Here is a 23747-nt window from a genome sequence, read left to right on the forward strand (position 1 = left end):
AGAAATTTATTTTCTCACAGTTCTGGTGGCTAGAAGTCTGAGATCAAGATGTGGAAGATTTGGGTTCTTCTAAAGCTTCTCACCTTGATCTGTTGATGGCCATCTTCTTCCAGTATCTTCCTACGGGCCTTTCAGTACCTGTGTCCTAATCTCTTCTTATAAGGACAATTTATATTGGATTGGGCCTCATATAATCTTATTTTACCTTAATCACCTCTTTAAAGGCCCAGTCTCCAATTACAGTCACATTCTGGGGTACTAGGGATTAGGGCTTCAACATACGGATTTTGTGTGGGCACAAATTCAAAAAGTTACAGTTCTTATGTCAGATGGCAACCCATGCAATTTTTTAAAATATTAATATAGCTTAATTGTTTAAAGAATCTGGCACTGTGCCTGGCACACAGCAGATCCTAATAAATAGCAGTTATTAAGCAAAAAGAAGAAACAGTTTCTAAAAGGATTTAATTTCCTTTTATATTCCTTCTGTAATGGCAAGAGAAGAGATTGAAGGATAAGTATTCACTCTTCCCAGTTTAGTCTTTATTTAAAGGGATCTAAAGGAGTTGTGGGGTTAAGAAGAAAAATGGAGTTTTTAATACTAGACCTCCTTTCCACTTGACCTCAGAAGTCTGCTACAGACCCTGATCTGGGAAAAGATCAAATATGACTGGGTTCCAAAAGGAAATAATTACCATTGTCTACATTCCACCTCCTCATCGCATCAACATTTATGCAACAAAGTGACTACACTAATTTTAAGAATTTTTACATAAGGTTTTAATTCAAATTATATTTAGACAAATAATGTTATCTAAAGGAATTTTATTTAAAAATTTCTTAGTAATTTCATGAGTTCAATTTTTATCTAATTTATCTAAATGCTAATTTAGCATGAGTGCTTACAATGTGACAGGGACAGTGCTTATGTATATTATCCCATTTAATCCTTATAACCCTTTGAAGACTTAGGAAAACTATTTTTTACGTCAAGAGAAAAAATTTCTTGATGATGCAGTCTTTTTAAAGAACTTTATTAAGATGGTTCTCACAAATTAGGGAAAAGCTTATTTACCAGTAAAAGAAATATCCTTATTTAATGACACAAGTGAAAAATATCAAAGAGAATTTGGTACCATAACTTGGATAAACTCCAGAGTTCCTGGTTTCCAGTTCTAAGCTACACTCTAATGTAGTGCTCAAAGCTTTAAGAAATACCAAATTCAGTCACTCCTGAAATGATACATAATAGCACTGAGTCTACTTACTCCTTTAATTTCTCCTATGTGCACACATGTACACTAAAATAGCCCACCAAACACAAATCTTCCCTTGGATATAGCAGAGATTAAGATTAAATATGATATACAATATATTTTTTTGAAACATTACTAGTAGAACACAAATGTTACTAATGAAAGAACCAGTAATTCCTTTTTTACTTCAGATGGCTTCAAATGTTCAGCAACATTTTAAAGACTTTCACATACAGGCTAACATATAGCCCATTTTTCTTTTATGAGAGAAATGTACGAACAGTACCCTTAATTATACCCCGGCAAATAGGGCATTTTCTTAGAGAAGGGGCGCATTCCTGGCATACTACCAGATGACCACAAGGAATGAATACAATAGAAACTTCTTTGTCCATGCACACTTTACAAGTTCTTTCTTCTTGCAACCTCCTCAATTGTTCTTCCAGTGACAGTCCTAGTAACAACAACAAAAAACTTGAGTGAAACTGAATTTCTACTTTCGTTCTCATTGAAAAAATAATATGAGTAATAATTCATGTTGGTGTTAAGTCTTAATTTTGTTTTACCTGAAACATCTTCTGATGGAATATACTTCATATTCTTTTCCACTGAGAAAAGAAAAATACACAAAAAGCATCACTATCAAATGTAACACTGCTTAACCCACTACCTATCTGTTTTACCTACTATCTACTGAATATAGATTCTAAGTATATATTAGAAAATATTCAGCCATACTAGTTGGGCAATAAAGGACCATTATTTTTAGAACATGTTAAATTACAGACTATAGTTTGCTAACTGGATTTTGTCAAATACAAAGATGAACATAATCCCAAGGATTTCTAAAATAATTTTACTAAAAAACTCACCAAACAAGTTCTTATATAATGTAGAGTCAATTTCTTTTAGACAGTTTTTGAAGATGTTGGCTGCAGCATTTCCTTTAACTAAAACAGTATCAATCAGTTCTCTTGCTTGTAAAGGTATCTGTGTCTTTTGTTTAATTATATCATGTTCTTGTTTATTAATTATATTGGCCTTTAGAAGATTATCCAGGATAGGAAGCACACAAGTCAATTGTTGAAAGAGCGCCATTCTATTCTTCCGAATTAATGACAAATCATCTTCATTTTAGAGAAAAGAAAGAAAAAAATCCATTAGATTTTAAACTGCTCCGGCTACACTCATACCAACCCTACAAGCAACTTAGCACTAAACAGGAACTTGAAAAATGACAAATTTACTTATTTGCACGTTAATGTCTCTCACTTGAAAAGCTTCCAGAAGGTTTAGCTAAAGCACATTATATAGTGTACACAGAGCCTCTGTTTGTGTCCCTTTCTTAAGTCAGTACATTTATATGCTTAGAAGCCTGCTTTTCCTTTATTCTGTTGAAAGCAAGCAGAGAATTTTAGAGGAAAAATTTCCCACCTCTGTACTTTCCCCCATGGAATTAATAATACATACTAATTTCCACTTGCATTATATAACTTTGCTTTTGAAAAAGTTTTTAAATGTTAAGTATAGTTGGTGTATAATCTTATAGTGGTTATATTAGTTTTAGGTGTACAACATTGTGACTTGACATTTTTATACCTTACAATGTGATCACCCCGCTGAAAATGGGCAGAGAACATGAAAAGACATTTCTCCAGAGAAGACATAGACAGCCAATAGACATATGAAAAGATGCTCAACATCACTAATCATCAGAGAGATGCAAATCAAAACCACAATGATACCACCTCACACCAGTCAGAATGGCCATTATCAAAAGGTCGACAAAGAACGTGTGTTGGCGAGGATGTGGAGAAAAGGGAGCCCTCTGTACTATTGGCGGGACTGCAGACTGGTGTAGGCCCTATGGAAAACAGTTCAGAGGTTCCTGAAAAAAACTAAACAGATACAGCCCTGGCCGGTGTGGCTCAGAGGTTGGGGTGTCGACCCGCACACCAAGGGTCTCAGGTTCAATTCCCAGTCAAGGGCACATACCTGGGTTGCAGGTTGGATCCCTGGCCCTGGTTGGGGCTCATGCGGGAGGCAACCAATCCAAGTGTCGCTCTCACACTGATGTTTCTCTCTGTCTCTCCCCCTCCCTCCCCTGCCCATTCCCCTTCCACTCTCTCTAAAAATCAATGGAAAACTACCCTCAGATTAGGACTAACAGAAACAAAAAACAACAGATACAGCGTTTGACCCAGCAATTCCACTTCTGGGTGTTTATCCAAAGAAAATGAAAACACTAATTCAAAAAGATAAATATCACTTTACTTTTATAAGCACTTCCATATAAATTGTCTTACTTGATACAAAGATCCTGTCGATTAAACAATATAGGGATGACTGCTTCTCATTTTCAAATAGAAAAGACTCAGAAAAGAATGAGAACGTGTCCAAGGTGACAGGCACAATCAGTTGCAGACCAAGGTCTCCTAGTGTTCTTTTCAACTCCATGGTTATGAAGCAGTACTACAGAATTCCTTTATCTACAGTCTCACTTTCCACTGTTTCAGTTATCCACAGTCAACCATGGTCCAAAAATAGTGAATGGAAAATTCCAGAAACAAACAATTCATAAGTTTTAGATTGTGCACCATTCTGAGTAGTGTGATGAAATCTCACTGTCCCAACTGGGACGTGAAAAATCCCTTTGTCCAGTGTATCCACACTGTATACACTACCCACACATTAGTCATGAGGTTATCAGGTCAACTGTCATGGTATCGCAGTGCTTGTGTTCAAGTAACCATTATTTTACTTGATAATGGCCCCAAAGTCATTCATATAACTTTTATTATAGTACATTGTTATAATTGTTTTATTTTATTATTAATGTTTATCTCTTACGTGCCTAATTTATAAACTAAACTTTATCATAGGTGTATATATATATATATATGCATAGGAAAAAGTATATATAGGGTTCAGCATATCTGCGGTTTCACGTATCCACACTAGGGGCCTTAAAACATATAGCTTGCGGATAAGGTGGGGACTATTGTACTGCATTGTTAAAGAGTCTGAGCTATAAAGTCAGGTCAGATACAGATCCCCGTACATAGCCACTTACTAGCTATGTATCCTAACCTCCAGATTCCTCAGTTTCCTTATCTGCGAAATATAGGTAACAGCACCTCCTTCAACAGGTTGTGAGAATTAAATGAGATAATATACATAAAGTATTCAGCATAACATCTGGTACATAGTTAACTACCAATATTATTTTAGAAATGTCTATGTTTATACCAATTTTTTAAAAATTGCATATGAACCAAGTCTAATCTCTTTTGTTTCCAGGAAATGTTTTCTCCTTTAACCTCAAATCAAATAAAATCCACAAATTTCCTAAATTTACGGAATATAAGCATAAATTCCTGACGTATTTTTCAAGAATTTCCTTTTTTAGTGTCCCAATTACCATATTTAACTGCCTGTTCTCAGCCTTAAAAAAAAGTACATCTTTACATTTATAAGTTTAATGAGAAATAAGTGGTGAAAAGTGAAGTCTATTTTCCTTACCCTTTAGTTCTTTTTAGAAATAAAGAGAAAAAGTATTTTCCAATCCAAATGCCCCAATTTTCACTATACATGCAACCTTCACCTCTGCTAGCTCTTTAACCCTATCTTTTGCATACTAGTTTCCACAGCTAGTCTATAAGCTCCTTGAGAACAAGTACCGTGACTTGCACAAGTGTCCATGTTCAATAAATATTTGTTGAAGAAATGATTACTCAAAAGACCTATTTTGGGAGTCTGAGACTTAACATAATCTGGATGAATACCAAAATCAGTTCCTTATCTTTGGGCTGGACAGGGGCTTCTCGCCAAGCCCAAGGATTTTATCATCAGTTCTATTTTTATATAAGATTCACTTATAAGGATTACAGGGTCAAATATCATATTAATATGATTTGAAGGAACTTAAAAAAAGAAAGAAAGAAGACCTGCGTTCAACTTTAAAATCGTGCTTTTTCAGAACAACTTAAACTTGTTATAAGAAGTAAATAGAACTCAAGAAGAGTTACGCTAAAATCCTCTGATTAGCGTATATCAGGGAATCTTAACTGGGTAATAAATATAGAAAAAAGCTGAACTCAATAGTTCTCAAGTAGTGTAGTCCACTGCACAGGGGAGAAGGGGGTGTGCGGTTTGGAAATGACTGGAGGCCTCTATGGGCAATTAGTGAACAGGTGAGGATGCAACTGTCCTGTGACGTGACACAACTCTATGAGCCCCACTGAGAAATACTGCCGTTTACTAACATTCCCAAATACCTGATGCCATTTCTTCAGTTTGTCTTTCTTTTTCCTCTTGTCTGTTTTCATCTTCAGCATTAAGAAGTGCTGACACAATATCATTAACTGTTTTGTAGTTCTCTCCAGTTGTTAGGATTTTACTCTGAACTGTCTGCTTTACCAAGCTTCTACTGAAGCCCATTTCCAAGGCTGCTTTCACCACAGGTGTGTTCATCATGACTGCATCTTCTGAAGAACTTTCTCCAGGTCCAAAATGAACGACTATTTGAAAAGACATGTACGAAAGTTAAATTCCACAAATATAAACATATGTAGGAAAATGTCTACAACACAATCTTTACTCTCCTGTTGCTTATACCATGTAAGAGAGATGAGCTACATGCATCAATTACTGTAACTCCAACAAAAGTTTAAACTTAATCAGGATCAAATGAGAGTATAATAATACGCTGTACTTTTAAAAAAATACCACTTCCATTTCCCAGGCTACATTTCAGACCTACTTAATGAGAGAGTAGGGATGAGGCTTAGGAATCTGTATGTTTTAAAAATTCCTCAAATGATTCAGATGTACAGTCATTTTTAGAAGCTAATATGCTACACAAATTTAGAAGTGAGAAATGATCTCACTTGGGCCAGGAAAGTTGGGGAAATCAGCAAAGACTTCATGGAAAAAAATGGCATTAGAGCTCTGACTTGAAGATGAAGCAGAGAGGATAACAAGCAAAGACAGGAAATACAGTAAAATGGAGGCTAGTTCACACAAAATATGTCTAAAGATATAATCGAATATGGTTAAAGCAGCAGACAGTCATATAATTTCACACAGTGAAATGCTCTCAAGACAATAAAGCAGTGGAAGGTGATTAAAACAAACTAGGGGGCAGGAGGGCACTTAGGTAAGGTAATCAGGAAAGCTTTTCTGATACCAGGGTCAATGCTAGCCAACACGGCTCTATGAAAATTACAGACATAATTCTTCAAGACACTTTACTGCCATCTGCTGGAAAACTGTTATAATAAACATAAATATACAATGGCTACAACGTGTACTGTGCTCCCTTGCTCAAACATATGTGGAAGCCCTGTCTGAAGAGAGAACACCAGAACAAATACTTGAGTGATAAAAAGGAGTGAGCTATGGGAGTATCTGAAAGAAGTCTTCCAGGCAAAGGGAAAATCAAGTGTAAAACCTTAAGTCAAAAGTAAAGCTTGAGCCTGGCCAGGCGTGGCTCAGTGGTTGAGCATCGACCTAGGATACAGGCGATCAGGGTTCGATTCCCAGTCAGGGCACATGCCCGGGGTTGCGGGCTCGATCCCCAGTGGGGGGTGTGCAGGAGGCAGCCAATCAATGATTCTCTCATCACTGATGTTTCTATTTCTCTCTCTCCCTCTCCTTTCCTCTCTGAAATCAATATATATTTAAAAAAAAAAAAAAAAAAAAGACTAAAGCTTGATATTTTCAAGAAACAAAGAAGGTGGTATGCCTGGTCAGTGTGGCTCAGTTGGTTCAGCATTGTCCTATGCACCAAGAGGTCACTGGTTTGATCCCCAATGAAGGCACATGCCTGGGTTTTGGGCTCAATCCCTGTAGGGGGCGTGCAATGGATGTTTTTCTCATCCATGTTTCTCTCTCTCTCCTTTCCTCTCAAAAAAAAAAAAAAATCAATAAAAACGTACTTAAAAAAAAAAAAGTGGCAGTGACAGTCAGAGAGGAAGATGATGCCCAGCTCATGTAGAGCCTTGCAAGAGGTTTACATTTTATTTTGTTTGCCAGAATATTCCAGGAGGGTTTTAAGCAGCGGACTGATAAAACCTGATTTCTTTTTTCAAAAGATGATTCTGTTAGCTTGGTGATAAACTTTAATGAGGTAAAATGGAATCAGGGAGACCTGTTAGGATATCTTAATAGAAGATGATGGCAGTTTGGATTAGGTTGATGGGGTGGAAATAGAAAAAAGTGGTAAGATTAAGGTAGAGATGAAAGGACTTCTAATTAAATATATAAGGTAAAGAGAAGAATCGGGAATGATGCCTGAGTCAAACTTTTTTTTTAACCCTCACCCAAGGATATGTTTTTCATTGATTCTAGTGAAGAAGGAGAAGGAGAGAAAGAGAGAAAATATCAATATGAGAGAAAAACATCAATTGGTTACCTCCTGTACATGCCCCGACTGGGGATCAAATCTGAAACCTGCTGATGTGCCCTGACTGGGAATGGAACCCATGATCCTTTGGTGCACAGTACAACGCTCTAACCAACTGACCCCAAAACAGCTTCGTATCCCTCAGGACTTGGCTACAATCCAATTATCTTAGTCCTGTCCCCAATACCAAGAGAATGGAGAGGAGCCATGCCCACCTATGCTCTGGGTATCAAGCATAAAGACCTCAATCCCAGCTGTGGACACTGAAGTTGCCTATGAACCAGATAAAGCCATGGCCCAGGAGCCACTGGAGATACACCTATCAGACTGTAGATTCTGAAAGAGCTGGGTTCCAACCCATCCCAGCTGCAGTCCACACATAGTCCTGCTGCCACAGGGGCCCAGCAAGATACTCCCAACTGAGCACCTGGAGATACTGAAAGGGTCCTACTCAGCTCCAGTCCCTCTCAACCACAGTCCACAGCAGTAATGCTTGCACAAGGAACTGGTGGGAGACACTCATGTCTGCACCTCAGGAGATCCTGAAACAACTCCAGCCTCTCTAAGTTAAGGAGCAGTCCAGTCCACCAAGGGACCTGGTAGGAGACATATCCATCCATGCCTCCAGAGCCAGGTCTACAGACCTCAATCTCGGCTGAACTTGAAACAGGTTTGGGGCTCAGTTCCAGCCACTCTCAGTTATGTTCCAGAGCCAGTCCTGCGCATCAAGGGACAAACCCAATGACCAGACAGGAGCCCCTACCCCCAAGAACCTGAAGGGAGCCACATTCTTCTGCACACCTGGTAACAGGCCCACTATCTGGAGCCCAACTGTGTACACTGAAACTGACCCTTGTCCCAACAACATCCTACTGAACAATGTACGGAGTCAGTACCATCCACCAAGGGACCAGATAGGATCCAAGCCAGCCCAAGTCCCTAGCAACAAGCCCATCAACCATAGATACCACCACAGACCCAGCAACAGCCTCATAACAGCTCCAACCAAGCATGACTACAATCCAGAGAAAATCCCATCAGCCAGGGGAACCTACAGAAGGTCTTTACCTGCCGAAACCAGTCTGTAAAGAGCTGTTTGCTCCTTCAAGTGTAGAGACACCAAGGCAAGGTTACATGTATCATGTAAATCAGGCAAGTATCACACCACCAAAGGAAACTAATAAAGTTCCACTAATCAACCCTAAAGAAATGGAAAGCTACGATTCGCCTGACAACTATGATTTGCCTGATAATGAACTTAAAAGAATCAATTAAAGAAATTTAATAAAATTCAAGGGAACAAAAATAGACAACTAAATGAAATGAGGAAAACAACATATGAACAAACTTAGAAGTTTAATAAAGACATAGAAACCACCCTGGCCAGTGTGACTCAGGGGTTAGAGAGTCAGCCCGTGCACCGAAGGGTTGAGGGTTTGATTCCCTGTCAAGGGCACATACCTGGGTTGCAGGTTCGATCCTCAGCCCCAGTGGGGGCACATGCGGAAGGCAACCAATTGATGTGTCTCTCTCACATCGATGTTTCTCTCTCTCCCCCGCCCCCCCCCACTCTCTCTAAAAAGCAATGGAAAAAATATCCTCAGTGAGGATTAACAAAAAACAAAAAAGAGAGAAATAGAAAACATACAAAAGAACCAAACAGAAATTCATGAGCTGAAGAATATGACAGAACTGACAAATTCAACAGAGAGATTCGACAACAGACTTGATCACGCAAAAGAAAGAATCAGAGAACTTGAAGACAGATCATTTGAAATTAGCCAATTATAGAAACAAAAAGAAAAGAGATCAAAAGAGTGAAGAAAGCCTATGTGAATTATGGGACACTACCAAACACATGAACAGTCACATAATGTATATTTCAGAAGAAGAGAGAGGGAAAGGGAGAATTTAGTATTACTTAAAGAAATACTAAATTTTTTTAAAAGAATGAATAGCTGAAAACTTACCAAATCTTGGGAAAGTTATGGATATCCAGGAACAGTAAGCTCAAAAAACTCTAAGCAAGATCAACCCAAAGATTATTCCAAGGCACATAATATGTTAAAAGTCAAAGTGAAATAGAAAGTTGTGCTTTCAAAGAAGCAAGAAAAAAACAATTTCTCACATATAAGGGAACCCTCTAAGGCCTTTTCTGCAGAAATCTTGCAGGCCAGGAGAGTGACTTGATATAGCAAAATGCTTAAAGATAAAAACAATCAATCACACAAAACAGTCCTTCAGAAATGAAGGAGAGATAAAAACATCCCAGACAAACAAAAGCTGAGGTAGTTCATCAACACTAGACCTGCCTGACAAGAACTGCTGAAGGGATTTCTTCAATTTGAAATGAAGGGACACTAAGTAACAGCAGAAAACATACAAAAGCAAAAAACTTACTGATAAAGGCAAGTGTATAATCACTTCTTCTAGTATAAAAGTTAAAAAAAAATTATAGCTACAGTAATTTGCTAATGTATTATTAATATAAAAAGATGTAAAAGTATAATATCAATAGTGTAAAATGGGGGTGAGAAGAAATAAAACTGTAGAATTTTTGTATACGACTGAAGGCAAATTGTTATCAGCTTAAAACAGACATAAGACGTTTCATGTAAGCCTCATGGTAAACACAAAGAAAAATTAATCAGAAAGGAAGACAGCAAGAGAAGAAGAAATGAACAAAGGAACTTGTAAAAAGTAAAATTTTAATAGTAAGTCCTTAATAATTACTTTAAATATAAATAGACAATTCTCTGATCAAAAGATACAGAATCCAACAATATACTGCTTACAAGAGACTCACTTTAGCTTTAAGGAAACAGGTAGGCTGAATGTGAAGGTATGGAAAAAGATATTCATGCAAATGGTAGTAAAAATAGATGAGGAGTGGCTATGCTTACATAAAATAAAATAGACTTTCAGTCAAAATCAGTGACAAGACAAAGAAGGTCACTACAGAAGAGTCAATTCATCAATAATATAACAATTGTAAATATATATGTACCAAACATTGGAGCACCTAAATATTTAAAGCAAATGTGAACAGAACTAAAGAGAGAAATAATTATAATTGCAGGGGACTTTAATACCCCACTTTCAACACTGGATAAGTCACCCAGAAAGAAAATTAACAAAGAAACAGTAAACCTGAATAACACTATACACCAAATGGCCCTAACAGACATACACAGACCATTCCATCCAATAGCACCAGAAAACGTTCTTGCCAATCTCACATGGAATATTCTTCATGATAGATCATGTGTCAGGCCAAAAACAAGCCTTAACAAATTTAAGAATACTGAAGTCATATCAAGTATCTTTTCCAGACACAATGGTAATCAACAGGAAGAAAACTGAAAATCTCACAAATACAAGAAAATTAAACAACACACTCCTGAATAACCAATGGATCAAAGAAATAAAAGGGACATCAGAATATATCTTAAAACAAACAAAAATACAACATACCAAAACTTAGAGGATGCAGCAAAAGCAGTTGTAAGAGGGAATGTAGCAATAAATGCCTACATTTTAAAAAGGTCTCAAATAAACAACTTAACTTTAAACAATATGAAATTTAAAAAAGAAACAAAGCCCTAGTTAGTAGAAGGAAGGAAATAATAAAGATTAGAACAGAAATAAATGATACAGAAATTATAAAGAAAATAGAAGAAAAGAAACTAAGAGTTGGTTTTTTGAAAAGATAAACAAAATTGAAAAACCACAGCTAGACTAACCTAGAAAATAAGACTCAAATTATAAATGAAAGAGAAGACATTACAAAAGAAACACCAGAAATGCAAAGGATCATAAGAGACTATTATGAACAACTAACACTAACAAAGCTAACAAACTGGACAGTGTAGATGAGATGGATCAATTCCTAGAAACATACAACTTACCAACACTGAATCATAAAGAAACAGAAAATGTGAACAGACTAATAGCAACTAAGGTGATTGAAGCAGTAATGAAAAACCCTCTCAACAAAGAAAGACCAAGACCAGATGGTTTCACTGGTGAATTCTACCAAAGATTTAAAAAAGAATTAATGCCAATCCTTCTCAAACTCCTCCAAAAAATTAAAGAAGAGGGAAAACCCCAAATCCACTTATGAGGCTAGCATTACCCTGATACGAAAGCCAGATAAGGACACTAAATGAAAGAAAACTACAGGCCAGTATCCTTGATGAATACAGATGTAAAAATTCTCAACAAAATACTAACAAACAATTCAAAAGCACATTAAAAGAATCATACTTATGACAAAGTGGAATTTATCCTATGATGCAAGGATGTTCAACGTATGTAAATCAATAAACATGATAACCACTTTAACAGATTAAAGAATTAAAAACATGATCCTCTCAATAGATTCAGAAAAAGCATTTGAGGAGTTGCCCTTTCATGATAAAAAGCTCCCCTGACAAATACCTAACATCTAGCCCAATTCCTAAATCATATGTGAACTGGGTCTTTTCAAATATGCTAGCTTATAGCAAACAACTTTTCCTCCTTGGAAGGCTTATTGTTTGCATATTTCCTTGGTATTCTTTGAGCTATTTGTTATGGTTGTTTTTCTTTAACATGTGTCTTGATTCCCCACTTGAAATGTCAGTATTTTAAGAAAGAGCCCTGGCTTGTGTGGCTCAGCGATTAGAACGTTGACCCGCGAACCAAAGGGTATTTGGGTTCGATTCCCAGTCAAGGGCACATACCTGGGTTGCAGGTTTGTTCCCCAGCCCCAGTTGGGGCGCGTGCAGGAGGCAACCAATTGATGTCTGTCTGTCTGTCTGTCTATCTGTCTCTCTCTCTCTCTTCCCTCCCTTCCACTCTCTCTAAAAATAAAAAAAATAAAAAAGACTAGTACACTTCTAAGAATCCTCTAACAATGTCATGAATCTTAGCAGACACATTATTTATTAGTTAACTTCCAGCCTTTTTTCCTATGACCTCAGAAATCCTTTGTTTATACACTTTGGTTCCTAAATTCTTATAAAAATTCCCATTCCATATATGAAGTATTTTCATACATACTTGGTGGATCAGCATTTTCATCTGCAGCAGTGTCTGAAGTTGACAACAGCTATGAAACAAGAGAAAAATTAATAGGTAAAATAAGAAATCTCAAACAACCTGCAAAGTAACATTAAAATAAGTTTCCCTTAAGTAATGTACATACTCTGAAAACTGGGTAATTCACATAATACTTCATTTTGCTTGCCCTGGCGGGTGTGGCTCATTTGGTTGGAGCGTTTTCCAGTGCACCTGAAACGTTGCAGGTTTGATTCCTGGCCAGGTTGCGGGTTTGACCTCGGGAGGGGCACATGCAGGGTGGAGGAGTTGGAGGGGGTGGAGGGATGAGGGGTGGAGGGTAGGGCAATGGATTGATGTTTCACTCTCACATTAATGTTTCTCTCTCTCCCCTCTCCCTTCCTCTCTAAAATCAATAAAAACATTTAAAAAATATTCTTCACTTTGCTTTGTTTTACCTTAATCATCATAAAAATTTCCTTAAACTTCACCTACTTCCAAATTAGAATTCAAGTATTTCTCTAGTTTCAGGAAAGTACGAAAAAGTATTAACAATTTCTCATTCCTTTTAGTCATATTTCAGTTGGATCACTCTCAGAGGTTCCAAATGCCTGACCATTTATTTTATTTTCTTTTCTGGAAAGGATGAAATAGACACTAAATATTCTCCTCCAACCTTACCACAAATTGTATAGTAGTATGTTGAGTGATTTTCAAAAAACTAAAAACAAAAGACAATCTCTTTTTTAAACCCCCTTAACAAGGTAGTTAAAAAAAATAAAAATTAAAGATATTAATAGGAAAACAAAACCTGTAACTATAATTAAAAAACAGATGTAACCATCACTTCTAATATTTTTTTGTAATCACTATTTAGGAGAATTCAGTGTTGTCAATTATAAAAATTTATTTACCTGTTCAAGAAGATGAGGATATCTGGCTTGAATTTCATCAACAAACTCCTGTCCTTTCATGCGTATCAAGAACTCACACCTAAAACATAAGAGGAAATTTATTCTTTTTCATTGTTTTATATCAAAAATATAACCTGATCATTCCAGAAAAGTGGCTTTCACACTTGTTGTACCCCATAATATAAACACTTTACATCACAATGTAGCATACATATATACTTAACAGGAACAAAATTCTCAAATATTACAGACTCTTACTATGTGTTGATGCATTCTGATATTTTCTATTTCATTCTATTAACACAGTAACAACAATAAAAGGATCTAGACCTATAAAGGAGCACAAACTGAGGCTTGAAAAATGCTGTTCTAGACAATTTAATTTGGGGGCTTAATACAGTTTCAGAAACTAACACAGTATTCCTAAAATGTGATCTTTCACAATATAGTAACTGCTAAACTCTTACATTACATTTAAAGCACAAACCCTCCCTCCAAATAATACTGAGTCAAATATTTTCATCTATATATAATGTGACAGTGTTATCCAAATACCCGTTTTCAAACTACTAGGGTTTCTCAAAGGTGTTTCAGGAGGTTCACATAAAATCTGTTTCCATTTCATTCCTTTTGTTTTTCAACAGATAGTGCTAGAAAACTAGATACCCATATATAAAGAACAATGAACCTATGCCCACACTACATACAAAAATAAACTAAAAATAAATCATACACATAAATGTAAAATGTACAACAGAAGAAAAGGTAGGAGAAAATCTTTTTGATCTTATGTTAGGTATTGATTTCTTAGATAAGAAACCAACAGCATAATCCATAAGAGATAAAACTGATAAACTGACATCATCAAAATAAAAACTTCTGTTCATCAAAAGACACTGTTAAGAAAATGAAAAACAAGCCACAGACTGAACATTTGCAAAACACATCTGATAAAGCACCGTATCCATAGTATATTATGAACTCACAAAACTTAATTTAAAAAAAAAACAACTTAAAAATGGGCAAAAGATTTGAACAGACACTTCACCAAAGATGTACAGATGGCAAATAAGCAAATAAGAAGCTCACTAACATTAATCAATAGGAAATGTTAATTAAAATCACAGTGAAATATCACTATGTACATATCTATTAGAATGGCTAAAATAAAAAGACCGACAGTATCAAATGTTGTTAAGGATTTGGAACACCTGGAGGTCTCATACTGTGTCAGTGGAAATTTAACATTTAACAATTTAGCAGTTTCTTATAAAGTTAAAACAAAACTTGCCATACAACTCATCAATCACAGTTGGACATGTTTACCCAAGAAAAATGAAAACACGTGTACACAAATGTTTATTAATGTTTAGAGTGGCTTCATTCATTATTGCTCCAAACTAGAAACAACTCAAATATCCTTCAATTGGTGAATGGGCAGAATTAGTAAAGATCATACACATGTTCAGGACTCAAGTTTATCAACCAAGTAATAGAACTAGTTGTCACTCATTTGATCTTTATACAGTTTTAAATTATTTTTATTCTGGGACTGATTAACTAATATTCATAACAATTAAAGATAGGAAGTATAATAAACTCTGACTGCCCCGTATATCCCCCTTCTCCAGTGAATGCCATGAGGACAATTTTTGGGTGTCTTATTCACTATTAAATTCCCAGCACCTAAAAGAGTATCCATTAAGCATCTGAATATTTGATAAATAAATAAACTGTGTTCAAACACAGTGATAATAATTATCCATTCTGGCTTTTCATTTACTGAGATTAAAGATTACCCACAGTCTAGGCAGTGTGGCTCAGTGATTGAGCATCGACCTATAATCCAGGAGATCACGGTTCAATTCCTGATCAGGGCACATGCCTGGGTTGCGGGCTCAATCCCCAGTAGGGGGCGTGCAGGAGGCAGCCAATAGATGATTCTCTCTCATCATCCATGTTTCTCTCTCCCTCTCCCTTCCTCTCTCTCTGAAATCAACAAAATATATATATATTAAAAAAAAGATTACTCACAATGAAAATTTGCTGTTTTCAGAAGTATTTACAAAAAACGCACCACTAAGCTCTTTCCTTTACTTATCTATTTAAAGCAAAACACAAGTTACAGAAATAAACCAAGATTTTGTTTTGTTTTGTTTTATAAAGGACAAAATACAGCAATTCAAACACTGGAATTGGAAAGTTTGTTCTTGACTTTTTCATACAGTATACTTATATTTCAAATTATATGTACACAATCCCATAGAATCAAACATAATTAACTCATTTAAAATTCAGACACTAAAACATGTTTTCCTACATAACTTATTTAAAGTAAATAAAATATGTATCACTTTTCAGAGTTAGAAAGTCAAAATTTATCTAGACATATTATGAATATTAAAGATATTTTAAAACACAACTTTTAACAATGTACTGATCCATAATAAAATACTTATTACTTCAAAATTTTGGTTTTTATCTTACACAAAAATGACAAAAGGATTTTTTACTTCCCGAAGGGGTTCCAGAGATTCCTCATATTGTGAAAGGTACTCACAGGTCAAAACATTGTATTATATAATTCCATTTATAAGAGTCAAATTCATAGAGACAGAAAATAGAATGGTAGTTGCCAGAGGCTAGAGGACCAGGTAAATGCTGAGTTAGTATAATGAATACAAGTTTCAATTTGATACGATGAAAAAGTTCTGGAAATGGATGGTGGTAATGATTGAGAAACAATGTGAATGTTCTTAATGCCACAGAACTGTGTGCTTAAAAATGGTTAAAACTGTAAATTTTATGTTATGTATATTTTACCACAATTTAAAAAAAAATCATCTAGTCCAACTCCCTCACTTTACAGAAAGAGAAGAGAGGCTCAAAGGCATCACACAATTTGTCCAAGTTCAAATAGCTACTCAATAACACCAACAGAATTAATTTCTAATTCCATTTCCTTAACAACATTGCCTCTAAATTCTTTCTAAAAATAGGAGTTACTGGCAGAGTCAATGACCAAAGGAGATATGTGACATACCACAAGATAAAATTGGGCAGAAAAAAATTATTTACAATTATAATCAGACTTAACAATCGGATATTATATGCATTTTCTTATTATGAATTATCTTATTCATAGATCCATTTTATGTCACTTCTTATTTTCCTTTTCCCTTCTTACCTTTTTCTAACTATGTTCTTTCTTTTCTATTTTACATATCTTTAATCCTTAAGTCTCCTTTAAAGCAAAATGGGAAATATATAAATGAAATGTATGGCCATAATTGTAAATGCGTCATCAAGTTGAACTACACCCTCAATACATGGCTTACAAAAGAAAAATGCACAGAACATTCTACAACATTTTCAATCAAAATAATTAAAGTTCAAATTGAAAGTTTTAAAAGGCTCGTTCCCCAATAGTATAAGAGAAGCTTTGTTATACTGAAATGTAAACTTAACCATGCAAGGATACCTACACTTCTTTAAGCAGTTTTATGTAGTAATATCTTTATAAACAATTACCTTGGAAACCACTTGGCATGTTCTACCCATGGGTCATCTCCAGATTCCCAACACCTTAAGCCACCATCACAACAAAAGCATTTGACATCATCATTGCGACCTTAAGAAAACAAAAGACTAAAATTGAGTACACACGTTCTCATGTCAATCAAAATGAACTAGATAAAATGTAGAGCTATGTTAGTTTCTTACCCACATAATAGAAACCAGCACTTGCAAGCTGCTCAGGTTGAACTGGAACACTAGATGGCCAGTACATAAATGTTCTCAGTCGGGCTGCATGTGTCTGCATGCTCAAATTTGAAATGCTAAACCTCAGCGTTTCTAGAGAATTCTCCAAAAATGGACAGTTTGGGAAATGTCTCCGGTGTTCTGACATAGCATCGTCCTTTGGCTCCCAGTTACTTAGTTTCCCACCGCAAGCAAAGCAGGCTACCCTATCTCCAGGTCCTATGTAATAAAAACCAGCTCTTGCCAATTCTGATGGTGACAAAAAGGTTAATGGCCACAGGTTGTAAGTGAGCAATCTGGCTTGTTCTGTGCTCATTGCATAACTGTAGGGGTTAGTCCTCAATGGGGAGAAGTCTTCAACTGCTCTAGAATGAACAGGGTTTGGTAAAAGGTTGGGATAAGAACCACTGAATGAGCCACTTTGCTCCAAAGTGGGAGATAATGAGTGTGTAAAATTGTTCCTCATTGGAGAAGTATTCTTAAAGGTGGATTCCAAACTAGTAACAGAAACCAGATTCTGAATAAAGCTACAGCTAGGATAGAGCTGTTTATGCTTTTCAACAGGGTTGTCTCCTTGTTTCCAGTTATCCAGCATCAGGCCACAACAGAAGCATTTGACTTTGTCATTCACACCAGTGTAATAAAAACCAGCACGTGCAAGACTCCTTTCTGACACAGGAACACCCGTGGGGAAAGTTGAATATGTAGACATTCTGTAGAGTTCACATGAAAAGTCATATTTCATTGTGTGTTTGCTGTCAATTTTCCAATTTGACAAAATCGTGCTATCTTCCATTATACTCTTTTTTGATATGAGGGACCTAGGACAAGTTGTTGGGAGGTAGTTTTGTGCATGAGTGATTTCACTTTTTGATGGGTAAAAACTTTCACATGAAATTTCTCATCTCTTCATACTAAATTAGATATTTACTATATAAAAGAGAATCAAATGATAGACTCCTACTTAAAATTCACTACACCTACTTTACTGGATTTACACCTGAGTTTACACTCAGGTAGGATGAATATTTCTTCTAAATTACCAAGATACTCTATAGTACTCTTTGGGATTATATTAACTCTTTTAGGTAACTCAGGTGCTAGTAGGTCATTATTTAGTGTAATACTAACATAGTGACCTGAAAGAAGTTGATACACTTCTGAAAAGATTTAAAACTACTTGACTTTTAAAGGTTTGTATTTCCAAAGTTCTAAACAACTATAGAATACGTAAATTTGCTTTTGGTTACAGACTACAAATACTGGATATCAAACCAATTACTCTTTATGCTGTAAGAGGAAAAAAGTTTATGCAGACTTCTTTCTCTACAAGCACATTAATATGATTATCAAAAATAAAAATTTTGTTTCAGTCTAGTACAAGAATTAAAGTTTTCATATGGTCACATTATCTAAAGGCTAATTCACACAACTTATTATCATAGTATTTACTTAAGTGGGTTATATTAGTTTCAGATAACTTTGGAGATATCAACACCCACCAGCTTTGTTGAACCTATGCCTGTTATACTGTGTGTGATGTCAAATGAAATGAATTTTGCTTAAAGCTCACAAACTGCTAATTTTTCCACCTGTGTTAATTATTGTCTGTATGTTTCCATTTCCTGCAGCATCATTACGTTGTCTTTCTCCCTAACTCTGCATACCACTTTATTATTATACCTGATGAACTGAAGGTATTTTCTTCATAAACTTAACTAGCTAACCATAAAATTTCCACAGCAGAAACTTTCTACACTGCATTTAAAAATTAACCTGTCTTTCATTTAAGGATTATACATCTATAATATCATTCATTTTGTAATTAAAGATAAGTCAATTTATCAAGATAAACTGTCCTTTGTAGTCCTTTGTGGTACTATCATAAATGCCTAATAAAATATTGTATTACCAACAGAATCACTACTTATACATAATGTACCAGTAATTAACCCTACTAGCCTCCTTTCTGAAAACCCTTCATATTTTAAAAATATAATTCATACACAAAATTACACTCCACAGAATTCAAGCTATATCCCTTTATAAGGTTTCTGGGTCTCCATAATGGGATTTATTACTGCAGCCGAAAAAAATGAGGAGGTAAAAAAGTAGTCTCTTCAGAGGTGTAAATCTGGGGAGAAAAAACACAAGAAACCTATTTTAGAAAACGATTTTCATAATAAAGAGCAGTTATACACTAGTATTCAATTTACTCAATAAATTCTAAAAATGATTTACACTTTAGAAAATACATCTTAATTCTAGCACATTCGTGACAAAAACTTAATAATTGGAAAAGCTTTAATTAAAATAAATGCAATATAGCCCCTTAACAATAAGTATATATATGTAAATATATATACATATATATATATATATATATTTAAACACAACTTTAAAGGCAAACGGACATTTCCTTATATGAAAATATTTTGCCCTCGGTGTCCCCTTTTCTGGTGACAACTTTTAATTAAGAATATCGCTGGCAAAAGGAGACAGTGGCCCAAGAGACTCCCTGTACCCCATCAGCAACAGGAGAACAGTAATTAGACCGTAACTATAGACCAGGACAGTAATTAGACTGTAATTATTTTTGTAATTATTTTTAATGCCAAGCCTCCCCGGGACTAGGCAAACTGACCGGTCAGAGTAACACGCATCGGGTACTCATTAATATAAATCCTTCAACGCCACAGCCCCCCCCCCCCCCCCCAATTCCAAAGCAACCGCAACAGCAAGCACCTCGCAACGGAACAAACGCAGCACCACGGCCTGCGCGGCACTGGGCGCGGGGCTGCGGCACTGGCGTGGACGCTGCCGTGGCACCGGGCTTGTTACCCCTTTAAATGACACGCTCCTACCCACGAGCACCGTGCCGTGAACTCAGCCCTCCTTGCGCAAGCTGTGGCTGGGAGGGGGCCGGACTGGAAGAGGAGAGGGGAGCAGGAGGGGGGCTGCCCGCTAATCTCTCACGGCACACAAAAGACTGCGAAAGCGGCGGGGCGCCGCCGAAACCAATCTGAAATCAATCGCCTCGTCGCCACAGGGCTGTGTCGGTTTCCACACACTGAAAAGCACACCGAGGTTGAAGCTGGAACCCCTGCAAACGCTCTGAGAGCAAACCTCTCGGTCCAAGTCTAAGGGCCGGGAAAGTGGGCGGCGGCCCGAGCAGGCAGCCAAACAGGTTTTTGTTTTTTTTCCCAAAAAATTATTTTCCACTGCAGGTCTTGGAGTCGGAGCTTCCGAGCTTATGCACAGCCCAGGCGAGAGCGGGCAGCGGGGAGCTCGCGGGAAGCTCCACAGCCAGGCCGTCCGCCCGCGGCCCGCGCAGCTTCGGGGAAGTGGGCCCCGGGGGCCCTCGCCCCAGCTCGCCCCGCGCGGCCCGGGCCCGGAAGGGGCGCACTCACCTCAGGGCAGGCGCAGCGCACACGGCCACCGGGCGGCTGCCCCGCGGCCTCCACACGCCAGGAGCAGCAGCGCCCACTCGACGTGCCGCGGAGCCAGCGAGGGTCCTGGCGCTGCCGAAGCTCCCCCCGCCCGGGCGGGGGCCCACATCGACGCACGGTGACGTCAGCGCGCCGGGCGGGGAATGCGTCACCGGGGCGCGGGGGCGCCGGGGAGTCTGCGGTCGGAGAGCGGGACTCGGCGCGCGTTCCTGTGCGGTTAGTGGGGCGTCCGGCGGGGCGAGGCGGGGCGTGCGCATCGATCCGGCGTTAAGGTTTTCAAGCTCGCGGTTCGAGCGCTTTTGCCACTTGCCTTCCTGTCTGTGCCTGACATTCTCCCGAGGGGGACGTGGCAAACCCGTGAGCCGGCGAGGCTGACCCTTGGAAAATCCTGGGGAAACGCCCCTGCACGGTGCTTTCTGTGCTTTCTCACCACGTCAGCTCCGAGCTATGTGCGCAGCTCGGGCCAAAGGCCTCCGTGTGACGCCTGCGCCCGTCCGGAGCGACTGCGCTGGGGAGTAGTCGCCCTGGTGCTCTTTTGCTTCAGTTAAGTAAACTGTTGTAACCTTTTTAAACGGCTGTAACCGTTTTTCAGCGGATCTCAGCCGCGTAGCGTCAACGTTCAACGGCTTAACCCTGGAAATGGAAAAAAGCGGAAGTGTTGGGAAGTAGAACAGATTAATTTTGAAGACTTGATTTTATAATCTTGGGAATTCTACTTAGGTTATATCTAGTTTATGATTAACCGGCGTTATTTTATTTTTAAACTTTTCTTTGTTTTTAAACTTTTGGTTTTCTGTTTTGGAGAGAGATGCACTGACGAAAACGTGTCTTTATTTCAAAAGCTCATCTCTAGCGACGCCAACAGTATTACAGGCCAGGCTTTACTGCCAGTTTTTTTCTGAATATGGGTAAGATGGAATGGACATATTCATATATGTGTGTGGATATATATAAAAAAATTGTACGTGAACCACAAAGGAGCTCACTTATTGAAGTTTTTAAATAGTTAACTGATAGAAAATTGCAAATAAGGAATCTCGGGGTTGCAAGTCATGCACAGTTTGCCCCCCCTCCCCAGTAGTGCCACAAATGCATTGTCATGCAGTACATGTTGTATTGCAGCGAGCACATTTCTTAATTTATGTTCTGTGAACACGCTCTTTGTCACTGAAATCCGATGCCTCCTTCTCTCAGGGGAACTCCAGGGGCAAAAACTTCCAAATGACAAGCCACTTAATGAAGCAGCCGGGAATTCCGAGACCCTGAACCATTTCCCATTCCCTGTCCCCGTCATTTCTGCCTGCCAGTCACAGAACAGGAGGTTTTCTGTTCCAGTGTTGATAGTAAAAAGAAAGTATTTGTGATAACAGAGAAAAATGCCATGGCTCCAAATGACTAAAAACTTCCAAATATGCTCATGAGTTTTGGTAGCAGTTCAGTATTTAGTTCTAGTCACTACTTCTCGGAAAGTTACAGAACTTTCCTTATATATGTGGGAAAAGAACCGGTCGTTCCGAATTCAAGGTTATTTCTCTTACTCAGTTCTTGTCCTGACCAAAAAAAGATAATGAATATACTTCAATATAGGGGAAACTTTGAATTTCAAAAACTCAAAAGCCTTAGATATTTTTTCTCGAAAAGTACGTAACAGCATTCAGGTATAATAAATACCACTTTGTAACTTTAACCTTGTACAACCTTGTTCTTTGGTGTCAAGTTTATTCAGTTAATCTTTATATATTTTAAGTGTAGAGTTGCTGGTGATTTTTAAAAATAAGGTGTATATTTCTGCTGAGGTTGCCATTCTAATATGTTTCACATTTATGTAGAAAAAATATTTACAGGATTCAAGACAATTTTAAAGAAGAAAGTAAGATTGATGAGATTTTTCCACCAGATAATAAGTTGTATAATAAAGCCACAGTAATTAAGGCAGTATTGTGTTAGCACAAGAATGGACGAATAAAGGAACAAGATAAGGAGCCCCCCAAAAGGTATCTATCTATATCTACACCTATAAATCTGTAGATATAAAGATACACATAGGATATACATTTATGTACTATATATATATGAATTTGATATATGACTGGTATTAGTGAGAAGAGGATTAACTTCTCAATAAGTAATGCTGAGTGAATGGTTATTTCAATAGAAAAGTTAGATCTTGACCTAAACTATTAAAAACATTCCTGGTAGATAAAAAACCTAAAAGTGAATAGCAGTCATTGCTATCATTATGAATCGGGATTTAAATGTATTTTGTGCGCTGTAATCCATTAGTTATTGTCATTACTGGTTCTCAGGGTTTTTTTATCTTAAGCCACTAGGAGTGTATTCACATTAGTTTCTGAGTCCTTTGACATGGCCCTAATAGTCTTTGATTGTTTTCCAGGCTGGTTTTGTACGTTTCTTACACCCATTCCTATAATAACCCATTTATTCAGGGTGCCCTGGTTCCTTTACTAGGAAATGGTACTTAAAGACCATAATTTGAATGTTTGTGCTGCTAATTGTTATTGAGTTTTTGTTTTTTTTATAACCTGTTCCATGGACAGAGCTGGGTAATATGGTCTTGTTTTGTGTAGATGTACCAATAATATATTCTTTTTTAAAAATATATCTTTATTGATTTCAGAGAGAGGAAGGAGAGGGAGAGAGAGAGATAGAAACATCAGTGATGAGTCGTCATTGATCAGCTGCCTCCTGCACACCCCTGACTGGGAATCGAGCCTGCAACCCAGGCATGTGCCCTGACTGGGAATTGAACTAAGATCTCGTGGATCCTAGGTCGATGCTCAACGGCCGAGCCACACCTGGCTGGGCACCAATAATGTATTCAACTAGAACCATATGTATTCAATTAATTCCCTAACTGATACACTTCTGAGTAGTTTTCGATCTTTTGCTCTTACAAATA

General features: G+C 37.4%; 1 protein-coding gene across 2 annotated transcripts; it reads right to left on the bottom strand.

The window, feature by feature from the left end:
• Window positions 1-1018: 1018 nt before the first annotated feature.
• BIRC2 (baculoviral IAP repeat containing 2) lies at window positions 1019-20908 on the bottom strand. 2 transcript variants are annotated; one of them, XM_087821576.1, is made up of 9 exons: window positions 20789-20908; window positions 17340-19512; window positions 17148-17247; window positions 13617-13695; window positions 12706-12754; window positions 5534-5776; window positions 2129-2383; window positions 1823-1864; window positions 1019-1710 (listed from the first exon to the last, which is right to left on the bottom strand). In XM_087821576.1, the coding sequence occupies exons 2-9, from the start codon at window positions 18172-18174 to the stop codon at window positions 1517-1519; spliced, it is 1797 nt and encodes a 598-aa protein (XP_087677702.1). In that variant the 5' UTR covers window positions 18175-19512; window positions 20789-20908; the 3' UTR covers window positions 1019-1516. The 2 variants fall into 2 exon arrangements, with proteins under 2 accessions (XP_087677702.1, XP_016062235.1); XM_016206749.2 differs by lacking the exon at window positions 20789-20908 and adding an exon at window positions 20124-20224.
• Between the last annotated feature and the right edge of the window lie 2839 nt (window positions 20909-23747).

This window comes from Miniopterus natalensis, chromosome 11 (assembly GCF_054644295.1).
Source record: "Miniopterus natalensis isolate mMinNat1 chromosome 11, mMinNat1.hap1, whole genome shotgun sequence".
NCBI lineage: Eukaryota > Metazoa > Chordata > Mammalia > Chiroptera > Miniopteridae > Miniopterus > Miniopterus natalensis.

Bases quoted from the DNA above. Each gene is read 5' to 3' on its own strand.
- BIRC2 (XM_087821576.1), bottom strand. From the start codon at position 18,174: ATGGAAGATAGCACGATTTTGTCAAATTGGAAAATTGACAGCAAACAC. The intron at 5,777-12,705 runs GTATGTATGAAA...CTTTTCAAATAG, and splicing joins TGAAAATGCTGATCCACCAA to TCGTTCATTTTGGACCTGGA. The intron at 2,384-5,533 runs GTATTTGGGAAT...TCTAAAATGAAG, and splicing joins AACTGAAGAAATGGCATCAG to ATGATTTGTCATTAATTCGG.